Raw genomic sequence first — 25,571 nt, forward strand, 5'->3', positions numbered from 1 at the left:
CACATCAAAAGCGTCAGATGTAGACGGTGGTACAAGCTATGAGCACAGCTGTGTAGCCGCAGCGCTGGGAGGGAACCTCGGCTGTCGGTGTCACTTTAGGAGGCAACTTCCTCCAGCGCAAAGCCACTGTGTTGAAGACGTGCACGTCGATGGGAGTCTTTTCAGCGTAACCAAATCCTCCACAGTAATAGTAGACCTCGTGCTCCACTGCGACAGCAGCATGGTAGGATCCTGAGGCTAGTCTTCCAATCAGGTGTAGCGTCCAGCAAGGCATTTCTCACACAGTAGATGAAGCTGGAACTGTAAAAATATATCTCTGAACACCACTGGAGTCCTGAAGTGTGTGTGTTATCACTTATAATGCTTCAGTGGCACAAATGTCACACAAGGGTTGGCCAATCCACAAAGCCGATTAGATGGGTTTGGCCAATCAGGAACGTGTGTTCAGCTACACAGCAGACAGACAGCTACACAGCAGACAGACAGCTACACAGCCGACCGACAGCTACACAGCAGACAGACAGCTACACAGACAGATAGACAGCTACACAGCAGACAGACAGCTACACAGACAGATAGACAGCTACACAGCAGACAGACAGCTACACAGCAGACAGACAGTGTGTTCAGCTACACAGCAGACAGACAGCTACACAGCAGACAGACAGCTACACAGCAGACAGACAGCTACACAGCAGACAGACAGCTACACAGCAGACAGACAGTGTGTTCAGCTACACAGCAGACAGACAGCTACACAGCAGACAGACAGCTACACAGCAGACAGACAGTGTGTTCAGCTACACAGCAGACAGACAGCTACACAGCAGACAGACAGCTACACAGCCGACCGACAGCTACACAGCAGACAGACAGCTACACAGCAGACAGACAGCTACACAGCAAACAGAAAGCTACACAGACAGACAGACAGTGTGTTCAGCTACACAGCAGACAGACAGTGTGTTCAGTTACAAAGCAGACAGACAGCTACACAGCAGACAGACAGCTACACAGCAGACAGACAGCTACACAGCAGACAGACAGCTACACAGCAGACAGACAGCTACACAGCAGACAGACAGTGTGTTCAGCTACACAGCAGACAGACAGCTACACAGCAGACAGACAGCTACACAGACAGATAGACAGCTACACAGACAGATAGACAGCTACACAGCAAACAGACAGCTACACAGCAGACAGACAGTGTGTTCAGCTACACAGCAGACAGACAGCTACACAGCAGACAGACAGCTACACAGCAGACAGACAGCTACACAGCAGACAGACAGCTACACAGCAGACAGACAGTGTGTTCAGCTACACAGCAGACAGACAGCTACACAGCAGACAGACAGCTACACAGCAGACAGACAGTGTGTTCAGCTACACAGCAGACAGACAGCTACACAGCAGACAGACAGCTACACAGCAGACAGACAGCTACACAGCAGACAGACAGCTACACAGACAGATAGACAGCTACACAGCAGACAGACAGCTACACAGCAAACATAAAGCTACACAGACAGACAGACAGTGTGTTCAGCTACACAGCAGACAGACAGTGTGTTCAGTTACAAAGCAGACAGACATTTGTCCAGCTACACAGCAGACAGACAGCTACACAGCAGACAGACAGCTACACAGACAGACAGCTACACAGACAGATAGACAGCTACACAGCAGACAGACAGCTACACAGCAAACATAAAGCTACACAGACAGACAGACAGTGTGTTCAGCTAAACAGCAGACAGACAGTGTGTTCAGTTACAAAGCAGACAGACAGCTACACAGCAGACAGACAGCTACACAGCAGACAGACAGCTACACAGCAGACAGACAGCTACACAGCAGACATACAGCTACACAGCAGACAGACAGCTACACAGCAGACAGACAGTGTGTTCAGCTACACAGCAGACAGACAGCTACACAGCAGACAGACAGCTACACAGCAGACAGACAGTGTGTTCAGCTACACAGCAGACAGACAGCTACACAGCAGACAGACATTTGTTCAGCTACACAGCAGACAGACAGCTACACAGCAGACAGACAGTGTGTTCAGCTACACAGCAGACAGACAGCTACACAGCAGACAGACAGTGTGTTCAGCTACACAGCAGACAGGTACAGTGTACACCTGCCAGAGTTACAGGTACATTGTACACCTGCCAGAGTTACAGGTACATTGTACACCTGCCAGAGTTACAGGTACAGTGTACACCTGCCAGAGTTACAGGTACATTGTACACCTGCCAGAGTTACAGGTACATTGTACACCTGCCAGAGTTACAGGTACATTGTACACCTGCCAGAGTTACAGGTACAGTGTACACCTGCCAGAGTTACAGGTACAGTGTACACCTGCCAGAGTTACAGGTACAGTGTACACCTGCCAGAGTTACAGGTACAGTGTACACCTGCCAGAGTTACAGGTACATTGTACACCTGCCAGAGTTACAGGTACATTGTACACCTGCCAGAGTTACAGGTACAGTGTACACCTGCCAGAGTTACAGGTACAGTGTACACCTGTCAGAGTTACAGGGGGATGATTGTATAATACAACAGAGAGGCATGATATTTAATAATCCATATTCCATATCCATTATGAATTATTACAGACTCACTTCCCGCCGTCCTACTGCACCTCCTCCTCCTGCTCTGAATGAGGCTGAGACACAAATGATTCAGCCGGAGGAAATACACACATGTGCAATTGAGCCTAGCTAAGTCGTTGTGTGTGTGTGTGTGTGTGTGTGTGTATGTGTGTGTGGTGCGTGCGTGTGTGCGTGCATGTGCGTGCGTGCGGTGTGTGCGCGTAGATGAGTTCCGTGGCGTGACCACCGTAGACCTGATGAAGAGGGAGGGGACCAGCCTCGGTCTCACCATCTCTGGAGGATCCGACAAGGACGGCAAGCCGCGGGTTTCAAACCTCCGCCCGGGAGGGCTGGCCGCCAGGTGAGACTCTCCACACTCCACACTCCACGCCCATAGCCCCTCCCCTAGCCTCGACCACCTTACAGCCCGTAGCACAGGGCTGCCCAAAAGGTAGATTGTGATCTACCAGAAGGTAGATCACAATCTACCACATTATGTAATTTACATTTTTGGCATCTGCCACTTGAATTAAAGTGACTTTATTGATTGACATCCTGTCAGATCAAACCCACAATGTGATAGGTCTGCACACAAACGTGAGTAGCATTCCAAAGTAATATACAAAAAAAAATACATTTTTTTCCCATTCCAACTGCATTTGTCTCATAACGCAAGCGCCGCTATGGTACATTTTTAAACTATTTCTAGCATTGGGATAATACATTTTTTGCTGGGTAGATCTCGTTGACCTGGTCATTTTGGAAGTAGCTCTCATGTCAAAAAAGTGTGGGCACCTCTGCCGTAGCCCCTCCCCTAGCCTCGACCACCTTACAGGCGTATGCAAAGGCTCAATTTATGTAACTTAGATAGCATTTTATGTAAACTGTAAATCGCTCTGGATTAAGAGCGTCTGATAAATGACTACATTGCACGCACGCACGCACGCACGCAAAGCTGTATATAGGAGGGGCAAGCGGCCCTCAAAAATCACACCTGTGTGAAGTGAGGGGCGCTCTTATCATCGTAAATCACATATGACGAAAATTCTGTGTAGGACAAAAATAGCCTGATTTGCTCAGAAACATTATGACGTAAAGAGATGGTCTGCTCTGTGTGAGATTTATAAAGTTTAACATCTTCCTCCATGCATGCACACACACACACACACACACACACACACACACACACACACACACACACACACACACACACACACACACACACGTGCTCACCCTAACCTGGGGATCAGATGTAGCATCGTATCAGCAGTGTTCCTGTAATGTTGCAACAAGACAAGTGAATACGTTTCCTAAGGACATGGAGTGCACGTGGAATAGTGCACGTGGAATAGTGCACGTGTCCAGCAATGGAACCAGAAAGGGTTAAGAATAAAGAATTGGGACTCTAGAGTTCTGGTTCCCAAACCGTTTCATGTCAAGGACCCCCAAATTGACACCAATTAACCCCACAGACCCCCATTTGAAAAGATATGCCAGGGACCCCCATTTGAAAAGATATGCCAGGGACCCCCATTTGAAAAGATATGCCAGGGACCCCCATTTGAAAAGATATGCCAGGGACCCCCATAAGAGAAGATTTTTACGGCTCTAGCAGTGATTCTCAACCCGTTTAATTTCAAGGACCCCCAGTTTGACATGCATTAGTCTACGGACCCCCATTTAATGGCATTGCTATCTCTGGGACCGCCAATTTATATTGTAAAATCAATGTTAATTTAACTCTGAGAGTGTACACATGGAACCAAATGAGTTCCAGACCCATAAGGGTCCATTTGGTTCCAAACTATCATTTAGCTGGGGACCCCCTGGAAGTCCCTCAAGGACCCCTGGGGGTCCCCGGACCCCACTTTGAGAACCACTGTCCTAAGTACATGTTGTGCACGTGGAATAGTGCATGTGGAATAGTGCACATGGAATAGTGCACATGTAATAGTGCACGTGGAATAGTGCACGTGGAATAGTGCACATGGAATAGTGCACGTGTAATAGTGCACATGGAATAGTGCACATGGAATAGTGCATGTGGAATAGTGCACATGGAATAGTGCACATGGAATAGTGCACATGGAATAGTGCATGTGGAATAGTGCACATGGAATAGTGCACATGGAATAGTGCATGTGGAATAGTGCACATGGAATAGTGCATGTGGAATAGTGCACATGGAATAGTGCACATGGAATAGTGCACATGGAATAGTGCACATGGAATAGTGCATGTGGAATAGTGCATGTGGAATAGTGCACATGGAATAGTGCACATGGAATAGTGCACATGGAATAGTGCACATGGAATAGTGCACATGGAATAGTGCAGCACGTGTGCAGCAAGTGAACCAGAAATGGTTGAGAATAAAGAACTGGGACACTAAAGTTCAAACGGTTAGTGGTAAATTAATTAATTCATATTATGCTTCATTAACGAGCAGCAGATATAGATAGATTTATGAGCAGCAGATATAGATAGATTTATGAGCAGCAGATATAGATAGATTTATGAGCAGCAGATATAGATAGATTTATGAGCAGCAGATAACATTTACAAAGACCACAGATAATTATAGACGTTATTATTTATAAAGATAGATTAACATTTACAAAGACCACAGATTATAGACCTTATAGTTATATAGATATTTATAATTATACAGATAGATTAACATTTACAAAGACCACAGTTAATTATAGACGTTGATACAGTATCTATTTTCCACTGTGAGCTCATTATTTCATTAGAGATTGTTTAATTAACATTGAATTAATCTGGTCCCCCCCCCCCCCCCCTGGTCCCCCTCCCCCCTGGTCCCCCTCCCCCCCCCCCCCCCCCCCCCCCCGATGATGATGTCGTCCACGTGAGAGCAACATGCAGTGGACATCCGATGACTCAGCAACATGTCACTGTGTCGCAACGCACACACATGCACACACGTGCACTCATGCACACACGCACTCACACATGCAAGCACACACACATGCATGCACGCCCTCATGCACACATCACAACACGTACGCACACGTGCACACATGCAAGCACACACACATACATGCACGCACACATGCACGACACGTACGCACACATGCACGACACGTACGCACACGTGCACACATGCAAGCACACACACATGCACGCACACGCATGCATTGCACACATGGACGCATGCACACATACACGCACTCATGTACAATAACAAAAAGCATGACAATACATCATATACATAAAAAGTAGTTATCATGAAACATGCGTACATGCACGCACGCACACATGCACACATGCACACGTGCACACACGCATACACATGCACACGTGCACACACGCATACACATGCACGCACGCACTCATGCACACATGCACACATGCACACATGCACACACGCATACACATGCACGCACGCACACATGCACACATGCACACACGCATACACATGCACACATGCACACATGCACACATGCACACATGCACACACGCATACACATGCACGCACGCACTCATGCACACATGCACGCACGTACACACACATGCACGCACGCAGTCATGCACACATGCACGCACACACACATGCACGCACGCAGTCATGCACACATGCACGCACACACATGCACGCACGCACACACATGCACGCACGCACAGGATTTCTTTCAAAATAGAAGCTCGGGGTGTGGGGCAGATATGGCAGCTTTTACTCTGAAAGGCTTCCGTTCCGGACATAAACCGGGAGGCATAATGTTGCTTCATGCTTACCTTACGATCATTACCATAAAGTCTCTAGAAGACTTACCTTATGATCATTACCATAAAGTCTCTAGAAGACTTACCTTATGATCATTACCATAAAGTCTCTAGAAGACTTACCTTATGATCATTACCATAAAGTCTCTAGAAGACTTACCTTATGATCATTACCATAAAGTCTCTAGAAGACTTACCTTATGATCATTACCATAAAGTCTCTAGAAGACTTACCTTATGATCATTACCATAAAGTCTCTAGAAGACTTACCTTATGATCATTACCATAAAGTCTCTAGAAGACTTACCTTATGATCATTACCATAAAGTCTCTAGAAGACTTACCTTATGATCATTACCATAAAGTCTTTAGAATACTTACCTTATGATCATTACCATAAAGTCTCTAGAAGACTTACCTTATGATCATTACCATAAAGTGAGAAAATGACAACTTTATTAGAAAACAAGTAAAATTACCTCCAGGCTATTACCTCGCGATCATTACGATCGAGTCTCTCTAGAAGCGTTAATATTCCAGGCGAGAGGCATGTTGTTGAAGTCATAAATGAAGACAGAAGTAGAGCCATCTGGTCAGAACCACGGAGAGCTCCCTAGATTACGCACGGCGAGCCTCTCTTTCTGATTGTTAAACAGGGAAGTGAATGGCAGCACGGATAGCAAGGAGTAGATTGCAGAAGGAAAAGAAATCTGAATATAAAAAATATTTTCTCCGTTTGATATCAATGAAAAAGCGCCAGGACGGTTGGATTAGCGATGACATTCCCACACGTCGTAGTAATGTTTATAATAATAATATTAATCATTATTATTATATTTCTAGGAGCGACCAGCTCAACGTAGGCGACTACATCAAGTCGGTGAACGGCATCAACCTCTCTAAACTCCGTCACGATGAGATCATCAGCCTGTTGAAGAACATCGGAGAGAGAGTGGTGCTGGAGGTGGAGTACGAGCTGCCCCCCTTCGGTAAGAACTACCCCCCTTACTGCCCCCTTACTGCCCCCCTGGGTGGTGCTGGAGGTGGAGTACGAGCTGCCCCCCTTCGGTAAGAACTACCCCCCTTACTGCCCCCTTACTGCCCCCTTACTGCCCCCCTGGGTGGTGCTGGAGGTGGAGTACGAGCTGCCCCCCTTCGGTAAGAACTACCCCCCTTACTGCCCCCTTACTGCCCCCCTTACTGCCCCCTTACTGCCCCCCTGGGTGGTGCTGGAGGTGGAGTACGAGCTGCCCCCTTTTGGTAAGAACTACCCCCTTACTGCCCCCCTTACTGGCCCCTTACTGCCCCACTTCGGTAAGAACTACCCCCCTTACTGCCCCCTAACTGCCCCCCCTTACTGCCCCCCTTTGGTAAGAACTGCCCCCATTTGGTAAGAACTGCCCCCATAAGAACTGCCTCACTTCGGTAGGGGCAGTTACGAGCTGCCCCCTGACTAGACATGGATTGTGTTGAGCTTTTTTTGCTTACGTGAAATTATTAATGGATCGCATTTTTATAGCGCTTTTCCAAGTGATCAAAGTGTACTTTACAAGATCATTCATTCATACATTGGCAGGTGAAGGTTCATTCATTCATACATTGGGAGGTGAAGGTTCATTCATTCATACATTGGGAGGTGAAGGTTCATTCATTCATACATTGGGAGGTGAAGGTTCATTCATTCATACATTGGGAGGTGAAGGTTCATTCATTCATACATTGGGAGGTGAAGGTCCATTCATTCATACATTGGGAGGTGAAGGTTCATTCATTCATACATTGGGAGGTGAAGGTTCATTCATTCATACATTGGGAGGTGAAGGTTCATTCATTCATACATTGGGAGGTGAAGGTTCATTCATTCATACATTGGGAGGTGAAGGTCCATTCATTCATACATTGGGAGGTGAAGGTTCATTCATTCATACATTGGGAGGTGAAGGTTCATTCATTCATACATTGGGAGGTGAAGGTTCATTCATTCATACATTGGGAGGTGAAGGTCCATTCATTCATACATTGGGAGGTGAAGGTTCATTCATTCATACATTGGGAGGTGAAGGTTCATTCATTCATACATTGGGAGGTGAAGGTTCATTCATTCATACATTGGGAGGTGAAGGTTCATTCATTCATACATTGGGAGGTGAAGGTTCATTCATTCATACATTGGGAGGTGAAGGTTCATTCATTCATACATTGGGAGGTGAAGGTTCATTCATTCATACATTGGGAGGTGAAGGTTCATTCATTCATACATTGGGAGGTGAAGGTTCATTCATTCATACATTGGGAGGTGAAGATTCATTCATTCATACATTTGGAGGTGAAGGTTCATTCATTCATACATTGGGAGGTGAAGGTCCATTCATTCATACATTGGGAGGTGAAGGTTCATTCATTCATACATTGGGAGATGAAGGTCCATTCATTCATACATTGGGAGGTGAAGGTTCATTCATTCATACATTGGGAGGTGAAGGTTCATTCATTCATACATTGGGAGGTGAAGGTTCATTCATTCATACATTGGGAGGTGAAGGTTCATTCATTCATACATTGGGAGGTGAAGGTCCATTCATTCATACATTGGGAGGTGAAGGTTCATTCATTCATACATTGGGAGGTGAAGGTTCATTCATTCATACATTGGGAGGTGAAGGTTCATTCATTCATACATTGGGAGGTGAAGGTTCATTCATACATTGGGAGGTGAAGGTTCATTCATTCATACATTGGGAGGTGAAGGTTCATTCATTCATACATTGGGAGGTGAAGGTTCATTCATTCATACATTGGGAGGTGAAGGTTCATTCATTCATACATTGGGAGGTGAAGGTTCATTCATTAACTCATTGGGAGGTGAAGGTTCATTCATTCATACATTGGGAGGTGAAGGTTCATTCATTCATACATTGGGAGGTGAAGGTCTATTCATTCATACATTGGGAGGTGAAGGTTCATTCATTAACTCATTGGGAGGTGAAGGTCCATTCATTAACTCATTGGGAGGTGAAGGTTCATTCATTCATACATTGGGAGGTGAAGGTCCATTCATTCATACATTGGGAGGTGAAGGTTCATTCATTCATACATTGGGAGGTGAAGGTTCATTCATTAACTCATTGGGAGGTGAAGGTTCATTCATTAACTCATTGGGAGGTGAAGGTTCATTAACTCATTGGGAGGTGAAGGTTCATTAACTCATTGGGAGGTGAAGGTTCATTCATTCATACATTGGGAGGTGAAGGTTCATTCATTCATACATTGGGAGGTGAAGGTTCATTCATTCATACATTGGGAGGTGAAGGTTCATTCATTCATACATTGGGAGGTGAAGGTTCATTCATTCATACATTGGGAGGTGAAGGTTCATTCATTCATACATTGGGAGGTGAAGGTTCATTCATTCATACATTGGGAGGTGAAGCGGCGAACAGTCGACGCCAGCGTCCTCACTTCCCACATTCACACAGACGGTGGCGAGCTCACACCGACCGACTCATTGGAGGCAGGGTGGGGTTCAGTGTCTCATTGGAGGCAGGGTGGGGTTCAGTGTCTCATTGGAGGCAGGGTGGGGTTCAGTGTCTCATTGGAGGCAGGGTGGGGTTCAGTGTCTCATTGGAGGCAGGGTGGGGTTCAGTGTCTCATTGGAGGCAGGGTGGGGTTCAACGTCTCATTGGAGGCAGGGTGGGGTTCAGTGTCTCATTGGAGGCAGGGTGGGGTTCAGTGTCTCATTGGAGGCAGGGTGGGGTTCAGTGTCTCATTGGAGGCAGGGTGGGGTTCAGTGTCTCATTGGAGGCAGGGTGGGGTTCAGTGTCTCATTGGAGGCAGGGTGGGGTTCAGTGTCTCATTGGAGGCAGGGTGGGGTTCAGTGTCTCATTGGAGGCAGGGTGGGGTTCAGTGTCTCATTGGAGGCAGGGTGGGGTTCAGTGTCTCATTGGAGGCAGGGTGGGGTTCAGTGTCTCATTGGAGGCAGGGTGGGGTTCAGTGTCTCATTGGAGGCAGGGTGGGGTTCAGTGTCTCATTGGAGGCAGGGTGGGGTTCAGTGTCTCATTGGAGGCAGGGTGGGGTTCAGTGTCTCATTGGAGGCAGGGTGGGGTTCAGTGTCTCATTGGAGGCAGGGTGGGGTTCAGTGTCTCATTGGAGGCAGGGTGGGGTTCAGTGTCTCATTGGAGACAGGGTGGGGTTCAGTATCTCATTGGACACAGGGTGGGGTTCAGTGTCTCATTGGAGGCAGGGTGGGGTTCAGTGTCTCATTGGAGGCAGGGTGGGGTTCAGTGTCTCATTGGAGACAGTGTGGGGTTCAGTGTCTCATTGGAGGCAGGGTGGGGTTCAGTGTCTCATTGGAGGCAGGGTGGGGTTCAGTATCTCATTGGACACAGGGTGGGGTTCAGTGTCTCATTGGAGACAGGGTGGGGTTCAGTGTCTCATTGGAGACAGTGTGGGGTTCAGTGTCTCATTGGAGGCAGGGTGGGGTTCAGTGTCTCATTGGAGACAGTGTGGGGTTCAGTGTCTCATTGGAGGCAGGGTGGGGTTCAGTGTCTCATTGGAGGCAGGGTGGGGTTCAGTGTCTCATTGGAGGCAGGGTGGGGTTCAGTGTCTCATTGGAGACAGGGTGGGGTTCAGTGTCTCACTGGAGGCAGGGTGGGGTTCAGTGTCTCATTGGAGGCAGTGTGGGGTTCAGTGTCTCACTGGAGGCAGGGTGGGGTTCAGTGTCTCATTGGAGGCAGTGTGGGGTTCAGTGTCTCACTGGAGGCAGTGTGGGGTTCAGTGTCTCATTGGAGGCAGGGTGGGGTTCAGTGTCTCATTGGAGGCAGGGTGGGGTTCAGTGTCTCATTGGAGGCAGTGTGGGGTTCAGTGTCTCATTGGAGACAGTGTGGGGTTCAGTGTCTCATTGGAGACAGTGTGGGGTTCAGTGTCTCATTGGAGGCAGGGTGGGGTTCAGTGTCTCACTGGAGGCAGGGTGGGGTTCAGTGTCTCATTGGAGGCAGTGTGGGGTTCAGTGTCTCACTGGAGGCAGTGTGGGGTTCAGTGTCTCATTGGAGGCAGGGTGGGGTTCAGTGTCTCATTGGAGACAGTGTGGGGTTCAGTGTCTCATTGGAGACAGTGTGGGGTTCAGTGTCTCATTGGAGGCAGGGTGGGGTTCAGTGTCTCATTGGAGACAGTGTGGGGTTCAGTGTCTCATTGGAGGCAGGGTGGGGTTCAGTGTCTCACTGGAGGCAGGGTGGGGTTCAGTGTCTCACTGGAGGCAGTGTGGGGTTCAGTGTCTCACTGGAGACAGTGTGGGGTTCAGTGTCTCATTGGAGGCAGTGTGGGGTTCAGTGTCTCACTGGAGGCAGGGTGGGGTTCAGTGTCTCATTGGAGGCAGGGTGGGGTTCAGTGTCTCATTGGAGACAGTGTGGGGTTCAGTGTCTCATTGGAGGCAGGGTGGGGTTCAGTGTCTCATTGGAGACAGTGTGGGGTTCAGTGTCTCATTGGAGACAGTGTGGGGTTCAGTGTCTCATTGGAGGCAGGGTGGGGTTCAGTGTCTCATTGGAGGCAGGGTGGGGTTCAGTGTCTCACTGGAGGCAGGGTGGGGTTCAGTGTCTCACTGGAGGCAGTGTGGGGTTCAGTGTCTCATTGGAGGCAGTGTGGGGTTCAGTGTCTCACTGGAGGCAGTGTGGGGTTCAGTGTCTCACTGGAGGCAGGGTGGGGTTCAGTGTCTCATTGGAGGCAGTGTGGGGTTCAGTGTCTCATTGGAGACAGTGTGGGGTTCAGTGTCTCACTGGAGGCAGGGTGGGGTTCAGTGTCTCACTGGAGGCAGTGTGGGGTTCAGTGTCTCATTGGAGGCAGTGTGGGGTTCAGTGTCTCACTGGAGGCAGTGTGGGGTTCAGTGTCTCACTGGAGGCAGGGTGGGGTTCAGTGTCTCATTGGAGGCAGTGTGGGGTTCAGTGTCTCACTGGAGGCAGTGTGGGGTTCAGTGTCTCACTGGAGGCAGGGTGGGGTTCAGTGTCTCATTGGAGGCAGTGTGGGGTTCAGTGTCTCATTGGAGGCAGTGTGGGGTTCAGTGTCTCACTGGAGGTAGTGTGGGGTTCAGTGTCTCATTGGAGGCAGGGTGGGGTTCAGTGTCTCATTGGAGGCAGGGTGGGGTTCAGTGTCTCATTGGAGGCAGTGTGGGGTTCAGTGTCTCATTGGAGGCAGGGTGGGGTTCAGTGTCTCATTGGAGGCAGGGTGGGGTTCAGTGTCTCATTGGAGGCAGGGTGGGGTTCAGTGTCTCATTGGAGGCAGGGTGGGGTTCAGTGTCTCATTGGAGGCAGGGTGGGGTTCAACGTCTCATTGGAGGCAGGGTGGGGTTCAGTGTCTCATTGGAGGCAGGGTGGGGTTCAGTGTCTCATTGGAGGCAGGGTGGGGTTCAGTGTCTCATTGGAGGCAGGGTGGGGTTCAGTGTCTCATTGGAGGCAGGGTGGGGTTCAGTGTCTCATTGGAGGCAGGGTGGGGTTCAGTGTCTCATTGGAGGCAGGGTGGGGTTCAGTGTCTCATTGGAGGCAGGGTGGGGTTCAGTGTCTCATTGGAGGCAGGGTGGGGTTCAGTGTCTCATTGGAGGCAGGGTGGGGTTCAGTGTCTCATTGGAGGCAGGGTGGGGTTCAGTGTCTCATTGGAGGCAGGGTGGGGTTCAGTGTCTCATTGGAGGCAGGGTGGGGTTCAGTGTCTCATTGGAGGCAGGGTGGGGTTCAGTGTCTCATTGGAGGCAGGGTGGGGTTCAGTGTCTCATTGGAGGCAGGGTGGGGTTCAGTGTCTCATTGGAGGCAGGGTGGGGTTCAGTGTCTCATTGGAGGCAGGGTGGGGTTCAGTGTCTCATTGGAGACAGGGTGGGGTTCAGTATCTCATTGGACACAGGGTGGGGTTCAGTGTCTCATTGGAGGCAGGGTGGGGTTCAGTGTCTCATTGGAGGCAGGGTGGGGTTCAGTGTCTCATTGGAGACAGTGTGGGGTTCAGTGTCTCATTGGAGGCAGGGTGGGGTTCAGTGTCTCATTGGAGGCAGGGTGGGGTTCAGTATCTCATTGGACACAGGGTGGGGTTCAGTGTCTCATTGGAGACAGGGTGGGGTTCAGTGTCTCATTGGAGACAGTGTGGGGTTCAGTGTCTCATTGGAGGCAGGGTGGGGTTCAGTGTCTCATTGGAGACAGTGTGGGGTTCAGTGTCTCATTGGAGGCAGGGTGGGGTTCAGTGTCTCATTGGAGGCAGGGTGGGGTTCAGTGTCTCATTGGAGGCAGGGTGGGGTTCAGTGTCTCATTGGAGACAGGGTGGGGTTCAGTGTCTCACTGGAGGCAGGGTGGGGTTCAGTGTCTCATTGGAGGCAGTGTGGGGTTCAGTGTCTCACTGGAGGCAGGGTGGGGTTCAGTGTCTCATTGGAGGCAGTGTGGGGTTCAGTGTCTCACTGGAGGCAGTGTGGGGTTCAGTGTCTCATTGGAGGCAGGGTGGGGTTCAGTGTCTCATTGGAGGCAGGGTGGGGTTCAGTGTCTCATTGGAGGCAGTGTGGGGTTCAGTGTCTCATTGGAGACAGTGTGGGGTTCAGTGTCTCATTGGAGACAGTGTGGGGTTCAGTGTCTCATTGGAGGCAGGGTGGGGTTCAGTGTCTCACTGGAGGCAGGGTGGGGTTCAGTGTCTCATTGGAGGCAGTGTGGGGTTCAGTGTCTCACTGGAGGCAGTGTGGGGTTCAGTGTCTCATTGGAGGCAGGGTGGGGTTCAGTGTCTCATTGGAGACAGTGTGGGGTTCAGTGTCTCATTGGAGACAGTGTGGGGTTCAGTGTCTCATTGGAGGCAGGGTGGGGTTCAGTGTCTCATTGGAGACAGTGTGGGGTTCAGTGTCTCATTGGAGGCAGGGTGGGGTTCAGTGTCTCACTGGAGGCAGGGTGGGGTTCAGTGTCTCACTGGAGGCAGTGTGGGGTTCAGTGTCTCACTGGAGACAGTGTGGGGTTCAGTGTCTCATTGGAGGCAGTGTGGGGTTCAGTGTCTCACTGGAGGCAGGGTGGGGTTCAGTGTCTCATTGGAGGCAGGGTGGGGTTCAGTGTCTCATTGGAGACAGTGTGGGGTTCAGTGTCTCATTGGAGGCAGGGTGGGGTTCAGTGTCTCATTGGAGACAGTGTGGGGTTCAGTGTCTCATTGGAGACAGTGTGGGGTTCAGTGTCTCATTGGAGGCAGGGTGGGGTTCAGTGTCTCATTGGAGGCAGGGTGGGGTTCAGTGTCTCACTGGAGGCAGGGTGGGGTTCAGTGTCTCACTGGAGGCAGTGTGGGGTTCAGTGTCTCATTGGAGGCAGTGTGGGGTTCAGTGTCTCACTGGAGGCAGTGTGGGGTTCAGTGTCTCACTGGAGGCAGGGTGGGGTTCAGTGTCTCATTGGAGGCAGTGTGGGGTTCAGTGTCTCATTGGAGACAGTGTGGGGTTCAGTGTCTCACTGGAGGCAGGGTGGGGTTCAGTGTCTCACTGGAGGCAGTGTGGGGTTCAGTGTCTCATTGGAGGCAGTGTGGGGTTCAGTGTCTCACTGGAGGCAGTGTGGGGTTCAGTGTCTCACTGGAGGCAGGGTGGGGTTCAGTGTCTCATTGGAGGCAGTGTGGGGTTCAGTGTCTCACTGGAGGCAGTGTGGGGTTCAGTGTCTCACTGGAGGCAGGGTGGGGTTCAGTGTCTCATTGGAGGCAGTGTGGGGTTCAGTGTCTCATTGGAGGCAGTGTGGGGTTCAGTGTCTCACTGGAGGTAGTGTGGGGTTCAGTGTCTCATTGGAGGCAGGGTGGGGTTCAGTGTCTCATTGGAGGCAGGGTGGGGTTCAGTGTCTCATTGGAGGCAGTGTGGGGTTCAGTGTCTCATTGGAGGCAGGGTGGGGTTCAGTGTCTCATTGGAGGCAGGGTGGGGTTCAGTGTCTCATTGGAGGCAGTGTGGGGTTCAGTGTCTCATTGGAGGCAGGGTGGGGTTCAGTGTCTCATTGGAGGCAGTGTGGGGTTCAGTGTCTCATTGGAGGCAGGGTGGGGTTCAGTGTCTCATTGGAGGCAGGGTGGGGTTCAGTGTCTCATTGGAGGCAGTGTGGGGTTCAGTGTCTCATTGGAGGCAGGGTGGGGTTCAGTGTCTCATTGGAGACAGGGTGGGGTTCAGTGTCTCACTGGAGGCAGTGTGGGGTTCAGTGTCTCACTGGAGGCAGTGTGGGGTTCAGTGTCTCATTGGAGGCAGGGTGGGGTTCAGTGTCTCATTGGAGGCAGTGTGGGGTTCAGTGTCTCATTGGAGGCAGGGTGGGGTTCAGTGTCTCATTGGAGACAGTGTGGGGTTCAGTGTCTCATTGGAGGCAGGGTGGGGTTCAGTGTCTCACTGGAGGCAGGGTGGGGTTCAGTGTCTCACTGGAGGCAGTGTGGGGTTCAGTGTCTCATTGGAGGCAGTGTGGGGTTCAGTGTCTCACTGGAGGCAGTGTGGGGTTCAGTGTCTCACTGGAGGCAGGGTGGGGTTCAGTGTCTCATTGGAGGCAGTGTGGGGTTCAGTGTCTCATTGGAGACAGTGTGGGGTTCAGTGTCTCACTGGAGGCAGGGTGGGGTTCAGTGTCTCACTGGAGGCAGTGTGGGGTTCAGTGTCTCATTGGAGGCAGTGTGGGGTTCAGTGTCTCACTGGAGGCAGTGTGGGGTTCAGTGTCTCACTGGAGGCAGGGTGGGGTTCAGTGTCTCATTGGAGGCAGTGTGGGGTTCAGTGTCTCACTGGAGGCTGTGTGGGGTTCAGTGTCTCACTGGAGGCAGGGTGGGGTTCAGTGTCTCATTGGAGGCAGTGTGGGGTTCAGTGTCTCATTGGAGGCAGTGTGGGGTTCATTGTCTCATTGGAGGCAGGGTGGGGTTCAGTGTCTCATTGGAGGCAGGGTGGGGTTCAGTGTCTCATTGGAGACAGTGTGGGGTTCAGTGTCTCATTGGAGGCAGTGTGGGGTTCAGTGTCTCACTGGAGGCAGTGTGGGGTTCAGTGTCTCATTGGAGGCAGGGTGGGGTTCAGTGTCTCACTGGAGGCAGTGTGGGGTTCAGTGTCTCATTGGAGGCAGTGTGGGGTTCAGTGTCTCACTGGAGGCAGTGTGGGGTTCAGTGTCTCATTGGAGGCAGTGTGGGGTTCAGTGTCTCATTGGAGGCAGTGTGGGGTTCAGTGTCTCATTGGAGACAGGGTGGGGTTCAGTGTCTCATTGGAGACAGGGTGGGGTTCAGTGTCTCATTGGAGACAGTGTGGGGTTCAGTGTCTCATTGGAGGCAGGGTGGGGTTCAGTGTCTCATTGGAGACAGTGTGGGGTTCAGTGTCTCATTGGAGGCAGGGTGGGGTTCAGTGTCTCACTGGAGGCAGGGTGGGGTTCAGTGTCTCATTGGAGGCAGGGTGGGGTTCAGTGTCTCATTGGAGGCAGTGTGGAGTTCAGTGTCTCATTGGAGTCAGGGTGGGGTTCAGTGTCTCATTGGAGGCAGTGTGGGGTTCAGTGTCTCATTGGAGACAGGGTGGGGTTCAGTGTCTCATTGGAGGCAGGGTGGGGTTCAGTGTCTCACTGGAGGCAGGGTGGGGTTCAGTGTCTCATTGGAGACAGTGTGGGGTTCAGTGTCTCATTGGAGGCAGGGTGGGGTTCAGTGTCTCATTGGAGGCAGGGTGGGGTTCAGTGTCTCATTGGAGACAGTGTGGGGTTCAGTGTCTCATTGGAGGCAGGGTGGGGTTCAGAGTCTCATTGGAGACAGGGTGGGGTTCAGTGTCTCACTGGAGGCAGGGTGGGGTTCAGTGTCTCATTGGAGGCAGGGTGGGGTTCAGTGTCTCATTGGAGACAGTGTGGGGTTCAGTGTCTCATTGGAGGCAGTGTGGGGTTCAGTGTCTCATTGGAGACAGGGTGGGGTTCAGTGTCTCATTGGAGACAGTGTGGGGTTCAGTGTCTCATTGGAGGCAGGGTGGGGTTCAGTGTCTCATTGGAGACAGTGTGGGGTTCAGTGTCTCATTGGAGGCAGGGTGGGGTTCAGTGTCTCACTGGAGGCAGGGTGGGGTTCAGTGTCTCACTGGAGGCAGTGTGGGGTTCAGTGTCTCATTGGAGGCAGTGTGGGGTTCAGTGTCTCACTGGAGGCAGTGTGGGGTTCAGTGTCTCACTGGAGGCAGGGTGGGGTTCAGTGTCTCATTGGAGGCAGTGTGGGGTTCAGTGTCTCATTGGAGACAGTGTGGGGTTCAGTGTCTCACTGGAGGCAGGGTGGGGTTCAGTGTCTCACTGGAGGCAGTGTGGGGTTCAGTGTCTCATTGGAGGCAGTGTGGGGTTCAGTGTCTCACTGGAGGCAGTGTGGGGTTCAGTGTCTCACTGGAGGCAGGGTGGGGTTCAGTGTCTCATTGGAGGCAGTGTGGGGTTCAGTGTCTCACTGGAGGCAGTGTGGGGTTCAGTGTCTCACTGGAGGCAGGGTGGGGTTCAGTGTCTCATTGGAGGCAGTGTGGGGTTCAGTGTCTCATTGGAGGCAGTGTGGGGTTCATTGTCTCATTGGAGGCAGGGTGGGGTTCAGTGTCTCATTGGAGGCAGGGTGGGGTTCAGTGTCTCATTGGAGACAGTGTGGGGTTCAGTGTCTCATTGGAGGCAGTGTGGGGTTCAGTGTCTCACTGGAGGCAGTGTGGGGTTCAGTGTCTCATTGGAGGCAGGGTGGGGTTCAGTGTCTCACTGGAGGCAGTGTGGGGTTCAGTGTCTCATTGGAGGCAGTGTGGGGTTCAGTGTCTCACTGGAGGCAGTGTGGGGTTCAGTGTCTCATTGGAGGCAGTGTGGGGTTCAGTGTCTCATTGGAGGCAGTGTGGGGTTCAGTGTCTCATTGGAGACAGGGTGGGGTTCAGTGTCTCATTGGAGACAGGGTGGGGTTCAGTGTCTCATTCGAGACAGTGTGGGGTTCAGTGTCTCATTGGAGGCAGGGTGGGGTTCAGTGTCTCATTGGAGACAGTGTGGGGTTCAGTGTCTCATTGGAGGCAGGGTGGGGTTCAGTGTCTCACTGGAGGCAGGGTGGGGTTCAGTGTCTCATTGGAGGCAGGGTGGGGTTCAGTGTCTCATTGGAGGCAGTGTGGAGTTCAGTGTCTCATTGGAGTCAGGGTGGGGTTCAGTGTCTCATTGGAGGCAGTGTGGGGTTCAGTGTCTCATTGGAGACAGGGTGGGGTTCAGTGTCTCATTGGAGGCAGGGTGGGGTTCAGTGTCTCACTGGAGGCAGGGTGGGGTTCAGTGTCTCATTGGAGACAGTGTGGGGTTCAGTGTCTCATTGGAGACAGTGTGGGGTTCAGTGTCTCATTGGAGGCAGGGTGGGGTTCAGTGTCTCATTGGAGGCAGGGTGGGGTTCAGTGTCTCATTGGAGACAGTGTGGGGTTCAGTGTCTCATTGGAGGCAGGGTGGGGTTCAGAGTCTCATTGGAGACAGGGTGGGGTTCAGTGTCTCACTGGAGGCAGGGTGGGGTTCAGTGTCTCATTGGAGGCAGGGTGGGGTTCAGTGTCTCATTGGAGACAGTGTGGGGTTCAGTGTCTCATTGGAGGCAGTGTGGGGTTCAGTGTCTCATTGGAGACAGGGTGGGGTTCAGTGTCTCATTGGAGACAGTGTGGGGTTCAGTGTCTCATTGGAGGCAGGGTGGGGTTCAGTGTCTCATTGGAGACAGTGTGGGGTTCAGTGTCTCATTGGAGGCAGGGTGGGGTTCAGTGTCTCACTGGAGGCAGGGTGGGGTTCAGTGTCTCACTGGAGGCAGTGTGGGGTTCAGTGTCTCATTGGAGGCAGTGTGGGGTTCAGTGTCTCACTGGAGGCAGTGTGGGGTTCAGTGTCTCACTGGAGGCAGGGTGGGGTTCAGTGTCTCATTGGAGGCAGTGTGGGGTTCAGTGTCTCATTGGAGACAGTGTGGGGTTCAGTGTCTCACTGGAGGCAGGGTGGGGTTCAGTGTCTCACTGGAGGCAGTGTGGGGTTCAGTGTCTCATTGGAGGCAGTGTGGGGTTCAGTGTCTCACTGGAGGCAGTGTGGGGTTCAGTGTCTCACTGGAGGCAGGGTGGGGTTCAGTGTCTCATTGGAGGCAGTGTGGGGTTCAGTGTCTCACTGGAGGCAGTGTGGGGTTCAGTGTCTCACTGGAGGCAGGGTGGGGTTCAGTGTCTCATTGGAGGCAGTGTGGGGTTCAGTGTCTCATTGGAGGCAGTGTGGGGTTCAGTGTCTCACTGGAGGCAGTGTGGGGTTCAGTGTCTCATTGGAGGCAGGGTGGGGTTCAGTGTCTCATTGGAGGCAGGGTGGGGTTCAGTGTCTCATTGGAGGCAGTGTGGGGTTCAGTGTCTCATTGGAGGCAGGGTGGGGTTCAGTGTCTCATTGGAGGCAGGGTGGGGTTCAGTGTCTCATTGGAGGCAGTGTGGGGTTCAGTGTCTCATTGGAGGCAGGGTGGGGTTCAGTGTCTCATTGGAGGCAGTGTGGGGTTCAGTGTCTCATTGGAGGCAGGGTGGGGTTCAGTGTCTCATTGGAGGCAGGGTGGGGTTCAGTGTCTCATTGGAGGCAGTGTGGGGTTCAGTGTCTCATTGGAGGCAGGGTGGGGTTCAGTGTCTCATTGGAGACAGGGTGGGGTTCAGTGTCTCACTGGAGGCAGTGTGGGGTTCAGTGTCTCACTGGAGGCAGTGTGGGGTTCAGTGTCTCATTGGAGGCAGGGTGGGGTTCAGTGTCTCATTGGAGGCAGTGTGGGGTTCAGTGTCTCATTGGAGGCAGTGTGGGGTTCAGTGTCTCATTGGAGGCAGGGTGGGGTTCAGTGTCTCATTGGAGACAGTGTGGGGTTCAGTGTCTCATTGGAGGCAGGGTGGGGTTCAGTGTCTCACTGGAGGCAGGGTGGGGTTCAGTGTCTCACTGGAGGCAGTGTGGGGTTCAGTTTCTCATTGGAGGCAGTGTGGGGTTCAGTGTCTCACTGGAGGCAGTGTGGGGTTCAGTGTCTCACTGGAGGCAGGGTGGGGTTCAGTGTCTCATTGGAGGCAGTGTGGGGTTCAGTGTCTCATTGGAGACAGTGTGGGGTTCAGTGTCTCACTGGAGGCAGGGTGGGGTTCAGTGTCTCACTGGAGGCAGTGTGGGGTTCAGTGTCTCATTGGAGGCAGTGTGGGGTTCAGTGTCTCACTGGAGGCAGTGTGGGGTTCAGTGTCTCACTGGAGGCAGGGTGGGGTTCAGTGTCTCATTGGAGGCAGTGTGGGGTTCAGTGTCTCACTGGAGGCAGTGTGGGGTTCAGTGTCTCACTGGAGGCAGGGTGGGGTTCAGTGTCTCATTGGAGGCAGTGTGGGGTTCAGTGTCTCATTGGAGGCAGTGTGGGGTTCATTGTCTCATTGGAGGCAGGGTGGGGTTCAGTGTCTCATTGGAGGCAGGGTGGGGTTCAGTGTCTCATTGGAGACAGTGTGGGGTTCAGTGTCTCATTGGAGGCAGTGTGGGGTTCAGTGTCTCACTGGAGGCAGTGTGGGGTTCAGTGTCTCATTGGAGGCAGGGTGGGGTTCAGTGTCTCACTGGAGGCAGTGTGGGGTTCAGTGTCTCATTGGAGGCAGGGTGGGGTTCAGTGTCTCATTGGAGGCAGTGTGGGGTTCAGTGTCTCATTGGAGGCAGGGTGGGGTTCAGTGTCTCATTGGAGACAGGGTGGGGTTCAGTGTCTCACTGGAGGCAGTGTGGGGTTCAGTGTCTCACTGGAGGCAGTGTGGGGTTCAGTGTCTCATTGGAGGCAGGGTGGGGTTCAGTGTCTCATTGGAGGCAGTGTGGGGTTCAGTGTCTCATTGGAGGCAGTGTGGGGTTCAGTGTCTCATTGGAGGCAGGGTGGGGTTCAGTGTCTCATTGGAGACAGTGTGGGGTTCAGTGTCTCATTGGAGGCAGGGTGGGGTTCAGTGTCTCACTGGAGGCAGGGTGGGGTTCAGTGTCTCACTGGAGGCAGTGTGGGGTTCAGTTTCTCATTGGAGGCAGTGTGGGGTTCAGTGTCTCACTGGAGGCAGTGTGGGGTTCAGTGTCTCACTGGAGGCAGGGTGGGGTTCAGTGTCTCATTGGAGGCAGTGTGGGGTTCAGTGTCTCATTGGAGACAGTGTGGGGTTCAGTGTCTCACTGGAGGCAGGGTGGGGTTCAGTGTCTCACTGGAGGCAGTGTGGGGTTCAGTGTCTCATTGGAGGCAGTGTGGGGTTCAGTGTCTCACTGGAGGCAGTGTGGGGTTCAGTGTCTCACTGGAGGCAGGGTGGGGTTCAGTGTCTCATTGGAGGCAGTGTGGGGTTCAGTGTCTCACTGGAGGCAGTGTGGGGTTCAGTGTCTCACTGGAGGCAGGGTGGGGTTCAGTGTCTCATTGGAGGCAGTGTGGGGTTCAGTGTCTCATTGGAGGCAGTGTGGGGTTCATTGTCTCATTGGAGGCAGGGTGGGGTTCAGTGTCTCATTGGAGGCAGGGTGGGGTTCAGTGTCTCATTGGAGACAGTGTGGGGTTCAGTGTCTCATTGGAGGCAGTGTGGGGTTCAGTGTCTCACTGGAGGCAGTGTGGGGTTCAGTGTCTCATTGGAGGCAGGGTGGGGTTCAGTGTCTCACTGGAGGCAGTGTGGGGTTCAGTGTCTCATTGGAGGCAGTGTGGGGTTCAGTGTCTCACTGGAGGCAGTGTGGGGTTCAGTGTCTCATTGGAGGCAGTGTGGGGTTCAGTGTCTCATTGGAGGCAGTGTGGGGTTCAGTGTCTCATTGGAGACAGGGTGGGGTTCAGTGTCTCATTGGAGACAGGGTGGGGTTCAGTGTCTCATTGGAGACAGTGTGGGGTTCAGTGTCTCATTGGAGGCAGGGTGGGGTTCAGTGTCTCATTGGAGACAGTGTGGGGTTCAGTGTCTCATTGGAGGCAGGGTGGGGTTCAGTGTCTCACTGGAGGCAGGGTGGGGTTCAGTGTCTCATTGGAGGCAGGGTGGGGTTCAGTGTCTCATTGGAGGCAGTGTGGAGTTCAGTGTCTCATTGGAGTCAGGGTGGGGTTCAGTGTCTCATTGGAGGCAGTGTGGGGTTCAGTGTCTCATTGGAGACAGGGTGGGGTTCAGTGTCTCATTGGAGGCAGGGTGGGGTTCAGTGTCTCACTGGAGGCAGGGTGGGGTTCAGTGTCTCATTGGAGACAGAGTGGGGTTCAGTGTCTCATTGGAGGCAGGGTGGGGTTCAGTGTCTCATTGGAGGCAGGGTGGGGTTCAGTGTCTCATTGGAGACAGTGTGGGGTTCAGTGTCTCATTGGAGGCAGGGTGGGGTTCAGAGTCTCATTGGAGACAGGGTGGGGTTCAGTGTCTCACTGGAGGCAGGGTGGGGTTCAGTGTCTCATTGGAGGCAGGGTGGGGTTCAGTGTCTCATTGGAGACAGTGTGGGGTTCAGTGTCTCATTGGAGGCAGTGTGGGGTTCAGTGTCTCATTGGAGACAGGGTGGGGTTCAGTGTCTCATTGGAGACAGTGTGGGGTTCAGTGTCTCATTGGAGGCAGGGTGGGGTTCAGTGTCTCATTGGAGACAGTGTGGGGTTCAGTGTCTCATTGGAGGCAGGGTGGGGTTCAGTGTCTCACTGGAGGCAGGGTGGGGTTCAGTGTCTCATTGGAGGCAGGGTGGGGTTCAGTGTCTCACTGGAGGTAGGGTGGGGTTCAGTGTCTCATTGGAGGCAGGGTGGGGTTCAGTGTCTCATTGGAGGCAGGGTGGGGTTCAACGTCTCATTGGAGGCAGGGTGGGGTTCAGTGTCTCATTGGAGTCAGGGTGGGGTTCAGTGTCTCACTGGAGGTAGGGTGGGGTTCAGTGTCTCATTGGAGGCAGGGTGGGGTTCAGTGTCTCATTGGAGGCAGGGTGGGGTTCAGTGTCTCATTGGAGGCAGGGTGGGGTTCAATGTCTCATTGGAGGCAGGGTGGGGTTCAGTGTCTTGCCCCAAGTACACTTCCACATGTGGACAGGAGGAGGAGCCGGGATTCGAACAGCCGACCCAGGGATCATTGGACGACCCGCTCTACCTCCTGAGCCACAGTCGCCCTCAATACCTCTATAGGCTCCATGCTGACGTGCAGAGGAACAGACAGTTTTAGACATGAATGGCCTCCGTTCCATGTACACAACATTCTTGACCGCGACAACTTGACCCGACGCAACCCTCAACAAAACGCTGATGCTCCCCCCAATTCCCCCCCCCTTTCCCTTTCCCCTCCCCGTTCTCCCGTTTACACAACGCCTCTCCGAATCTCCGTCAAAGTCGTCCCTTTGGACGTAAAGCTAAAGGACACCCCCCCTCAACCCCCCACCACCCCCCACATAGAATCATGTTGTTGTTTATCAAGCTGTTCTGAATCTGAAGGCACAAAGCGCCCCCCCTCCCCCCTCCTCCTACATCATCATCTCCTTAATTATGTCTTTCCTTCTGACTAAATGTTCTCTGTCATGCATGGCTGCACGTCCCCCCCCCCCACACCCCCCCCCCTCACATATCCATCCCCCCCACACCCCCCCCACCCCTCTACACATACACAGTCACCAGCTGAACTATTTGGAGAGGCAGTGTCTTTTCACTTCACCATAAAACCATTCTGCTGGGGGACCCCCTGGAACCTCCCTCCAGGGACCCCCCACCCCGGGGACCCCCTGGAACCTCCCTCCAGGGACCCCCCACCCCGGAGACCCCCTGGAACTTCCCTCCAGGGACCCCCCACCCCGGGGACCCCCTGGAACCTCCCTCCAGGGACCCCCCACCCCGGGGACCCCCTGGAACCTCCCTCCAGGGACCCCCCACCCCGGGGACCCCCTGGAACCTCCCTCCAGGGACCCCCGGGTGGTCTTTTATCTCATCATGACTCGTCATCGTCACCGCCAGCGATCTGAACGATGATGAAACCTCATTAGAATAAATGTTTCTCAACGAGACCGTCCTGACGCACCGCCAGTGATGTCATCCACCCCTCCTATTGGCTCAGTCTCTACAGCGATGTCATCCACCGCTCCTATTGGCTCACAGTCTCTACAGTGATGTCATCCACCCCTCCTATTGGCTCAGTCTCTACAGTGATGTCATCCACCCCTCCTATTGGCTCAGTCTCTACAGCGATGTCATCCACCCCTCCTATTGGCTCAGTCTCTACAGCGATGTCATCCACCCCTCCTATTGGCTCAGTCTCTACAGCGATGTCATCCACCCGTCCTATTGGCTCAGTCTCTATAGCAGCGATGTCATCCACCCCTCCTATTGGCTCAGTCTCTATAGCAGCGATGTCATCCACCCCTCCTATTGGCTCAGTCTCTACAGCGATGTCATCCACCCCTCCTATTGGCTCAGTCTCTACAGCGATGTCATCCACCCCTCCTATTGGCTCAGTCTCTAGCAGCGATGTCATCCACCCCTCCTATTGGCTCACAGTCTCTACAGCGATGTCATCCACCCCTCCTATTGGCTCAGTCTCTACAGCGATGTCATCCACCCCTCCTATTGGCTCACAGTCTCTACAGCGATGTCATCCACCCCTCCTATTGGCTCAGTCTCTACAGTGATGTCATCCACCCCTCCTATTGGCTCAGTCTCTAGCAGCGATGTCATCCACCCCTCCTATTGGCTCAGTCTCTACAGTGATGTCATCCACCCCTCCTATTGGCTCAGTCTCTACAGCGATGTCATCCACCCCTCCTATTGGCTCAGTCTCTACAGTGATGTCATCCACCCCTCCTATTGGCTCAGTCTCTACAGCGATGTCATCCACCCCTCCTATTGGCTCAGTCTCTACAGCGATGTCATCCACCCCTCCTATTGGCTCAGTCTCTACAGCGATGTCATCCACCCCTCCTATTGGCTCAGTCTCTACAGCGATGTCATCCACCCCTCCTATTGGCTCAGTCTCTACAGCGATGTCATCCACCCCTCCTATTGGCTCAGTCTCTACAGCGATGTCATCCACCCCTCCTATTGGCTCAGTCTCTACAGCGATGTCATCCACCCCTCCTATTGGCTCAGTCTCTCTTTGAGCGAGCTTTCACCGCGGCCCACCAAACACTTTTTATTGGTTGATATCTACACCAGCGGTCCCCAAACGTTTTTGGCCGTGCACCCCTTGTTACCTCCTGACCACACCCCTTGTTACCTCCTGACCACACCACCTGTTACCTCCTGACCACACCCCTTGTTACCTCCTGACCACACCACCTGTTACCTCCTGACCACACCCCTTGTTACCTCCTGACCACACCCCCTGTTACCTCCTGACCACACCCCCTGTTACCTCCTGACCACACCCCCTGTTACCTCCTGACCACACC

At 52.7% G+C, this 25,571-nt stretch overlaps 1 protein-coding gene across 1 annotated transcript in view; it reads left to right on the forward strand.

Annotated features, from left to right (window-relative positions):
• Positions 1-416: 416 nt before the first annotated feature.
• The window catches only part of LOC306917903 (sodium- and chloride-dependent taurine transporter-like), a gene marked incomplete at its 5' end in the record, with an annotated part of 81,888 nt that continues 56,733 nt past the window's right edge, over positions 417-25,571 (forward strand). Inside the window, 3 exons of the mRNA XM_079530802.1 lie at positions 417-438; positions 2,838-2,973; positions 7,204-7,349. Coding sequence (XP_079386928.1) covers positions 417-438; positions 2,838-2,973; positions 7,204-7,349 — 304 coding nt within the window. The remainder of the gene's footprint in view (positions 439-2,837; positions 2,974-7,203; positions 7,350-25,571) is intronic.

The sequence above is a fragment of the Electrona antarctica genome (assembly GCF_951216825.1).
Source record: "Electrona antarctica genome assembly, contig: scaffold_56, whole genome shotgun sequence".
In the NCBI taxonomy this organism is placed as follows: Eukaryota; Metazoa; Chordata; class Actinopteri; order Myctophiformes; family Myctophidae; genus Electrona; species Electrona antarctica.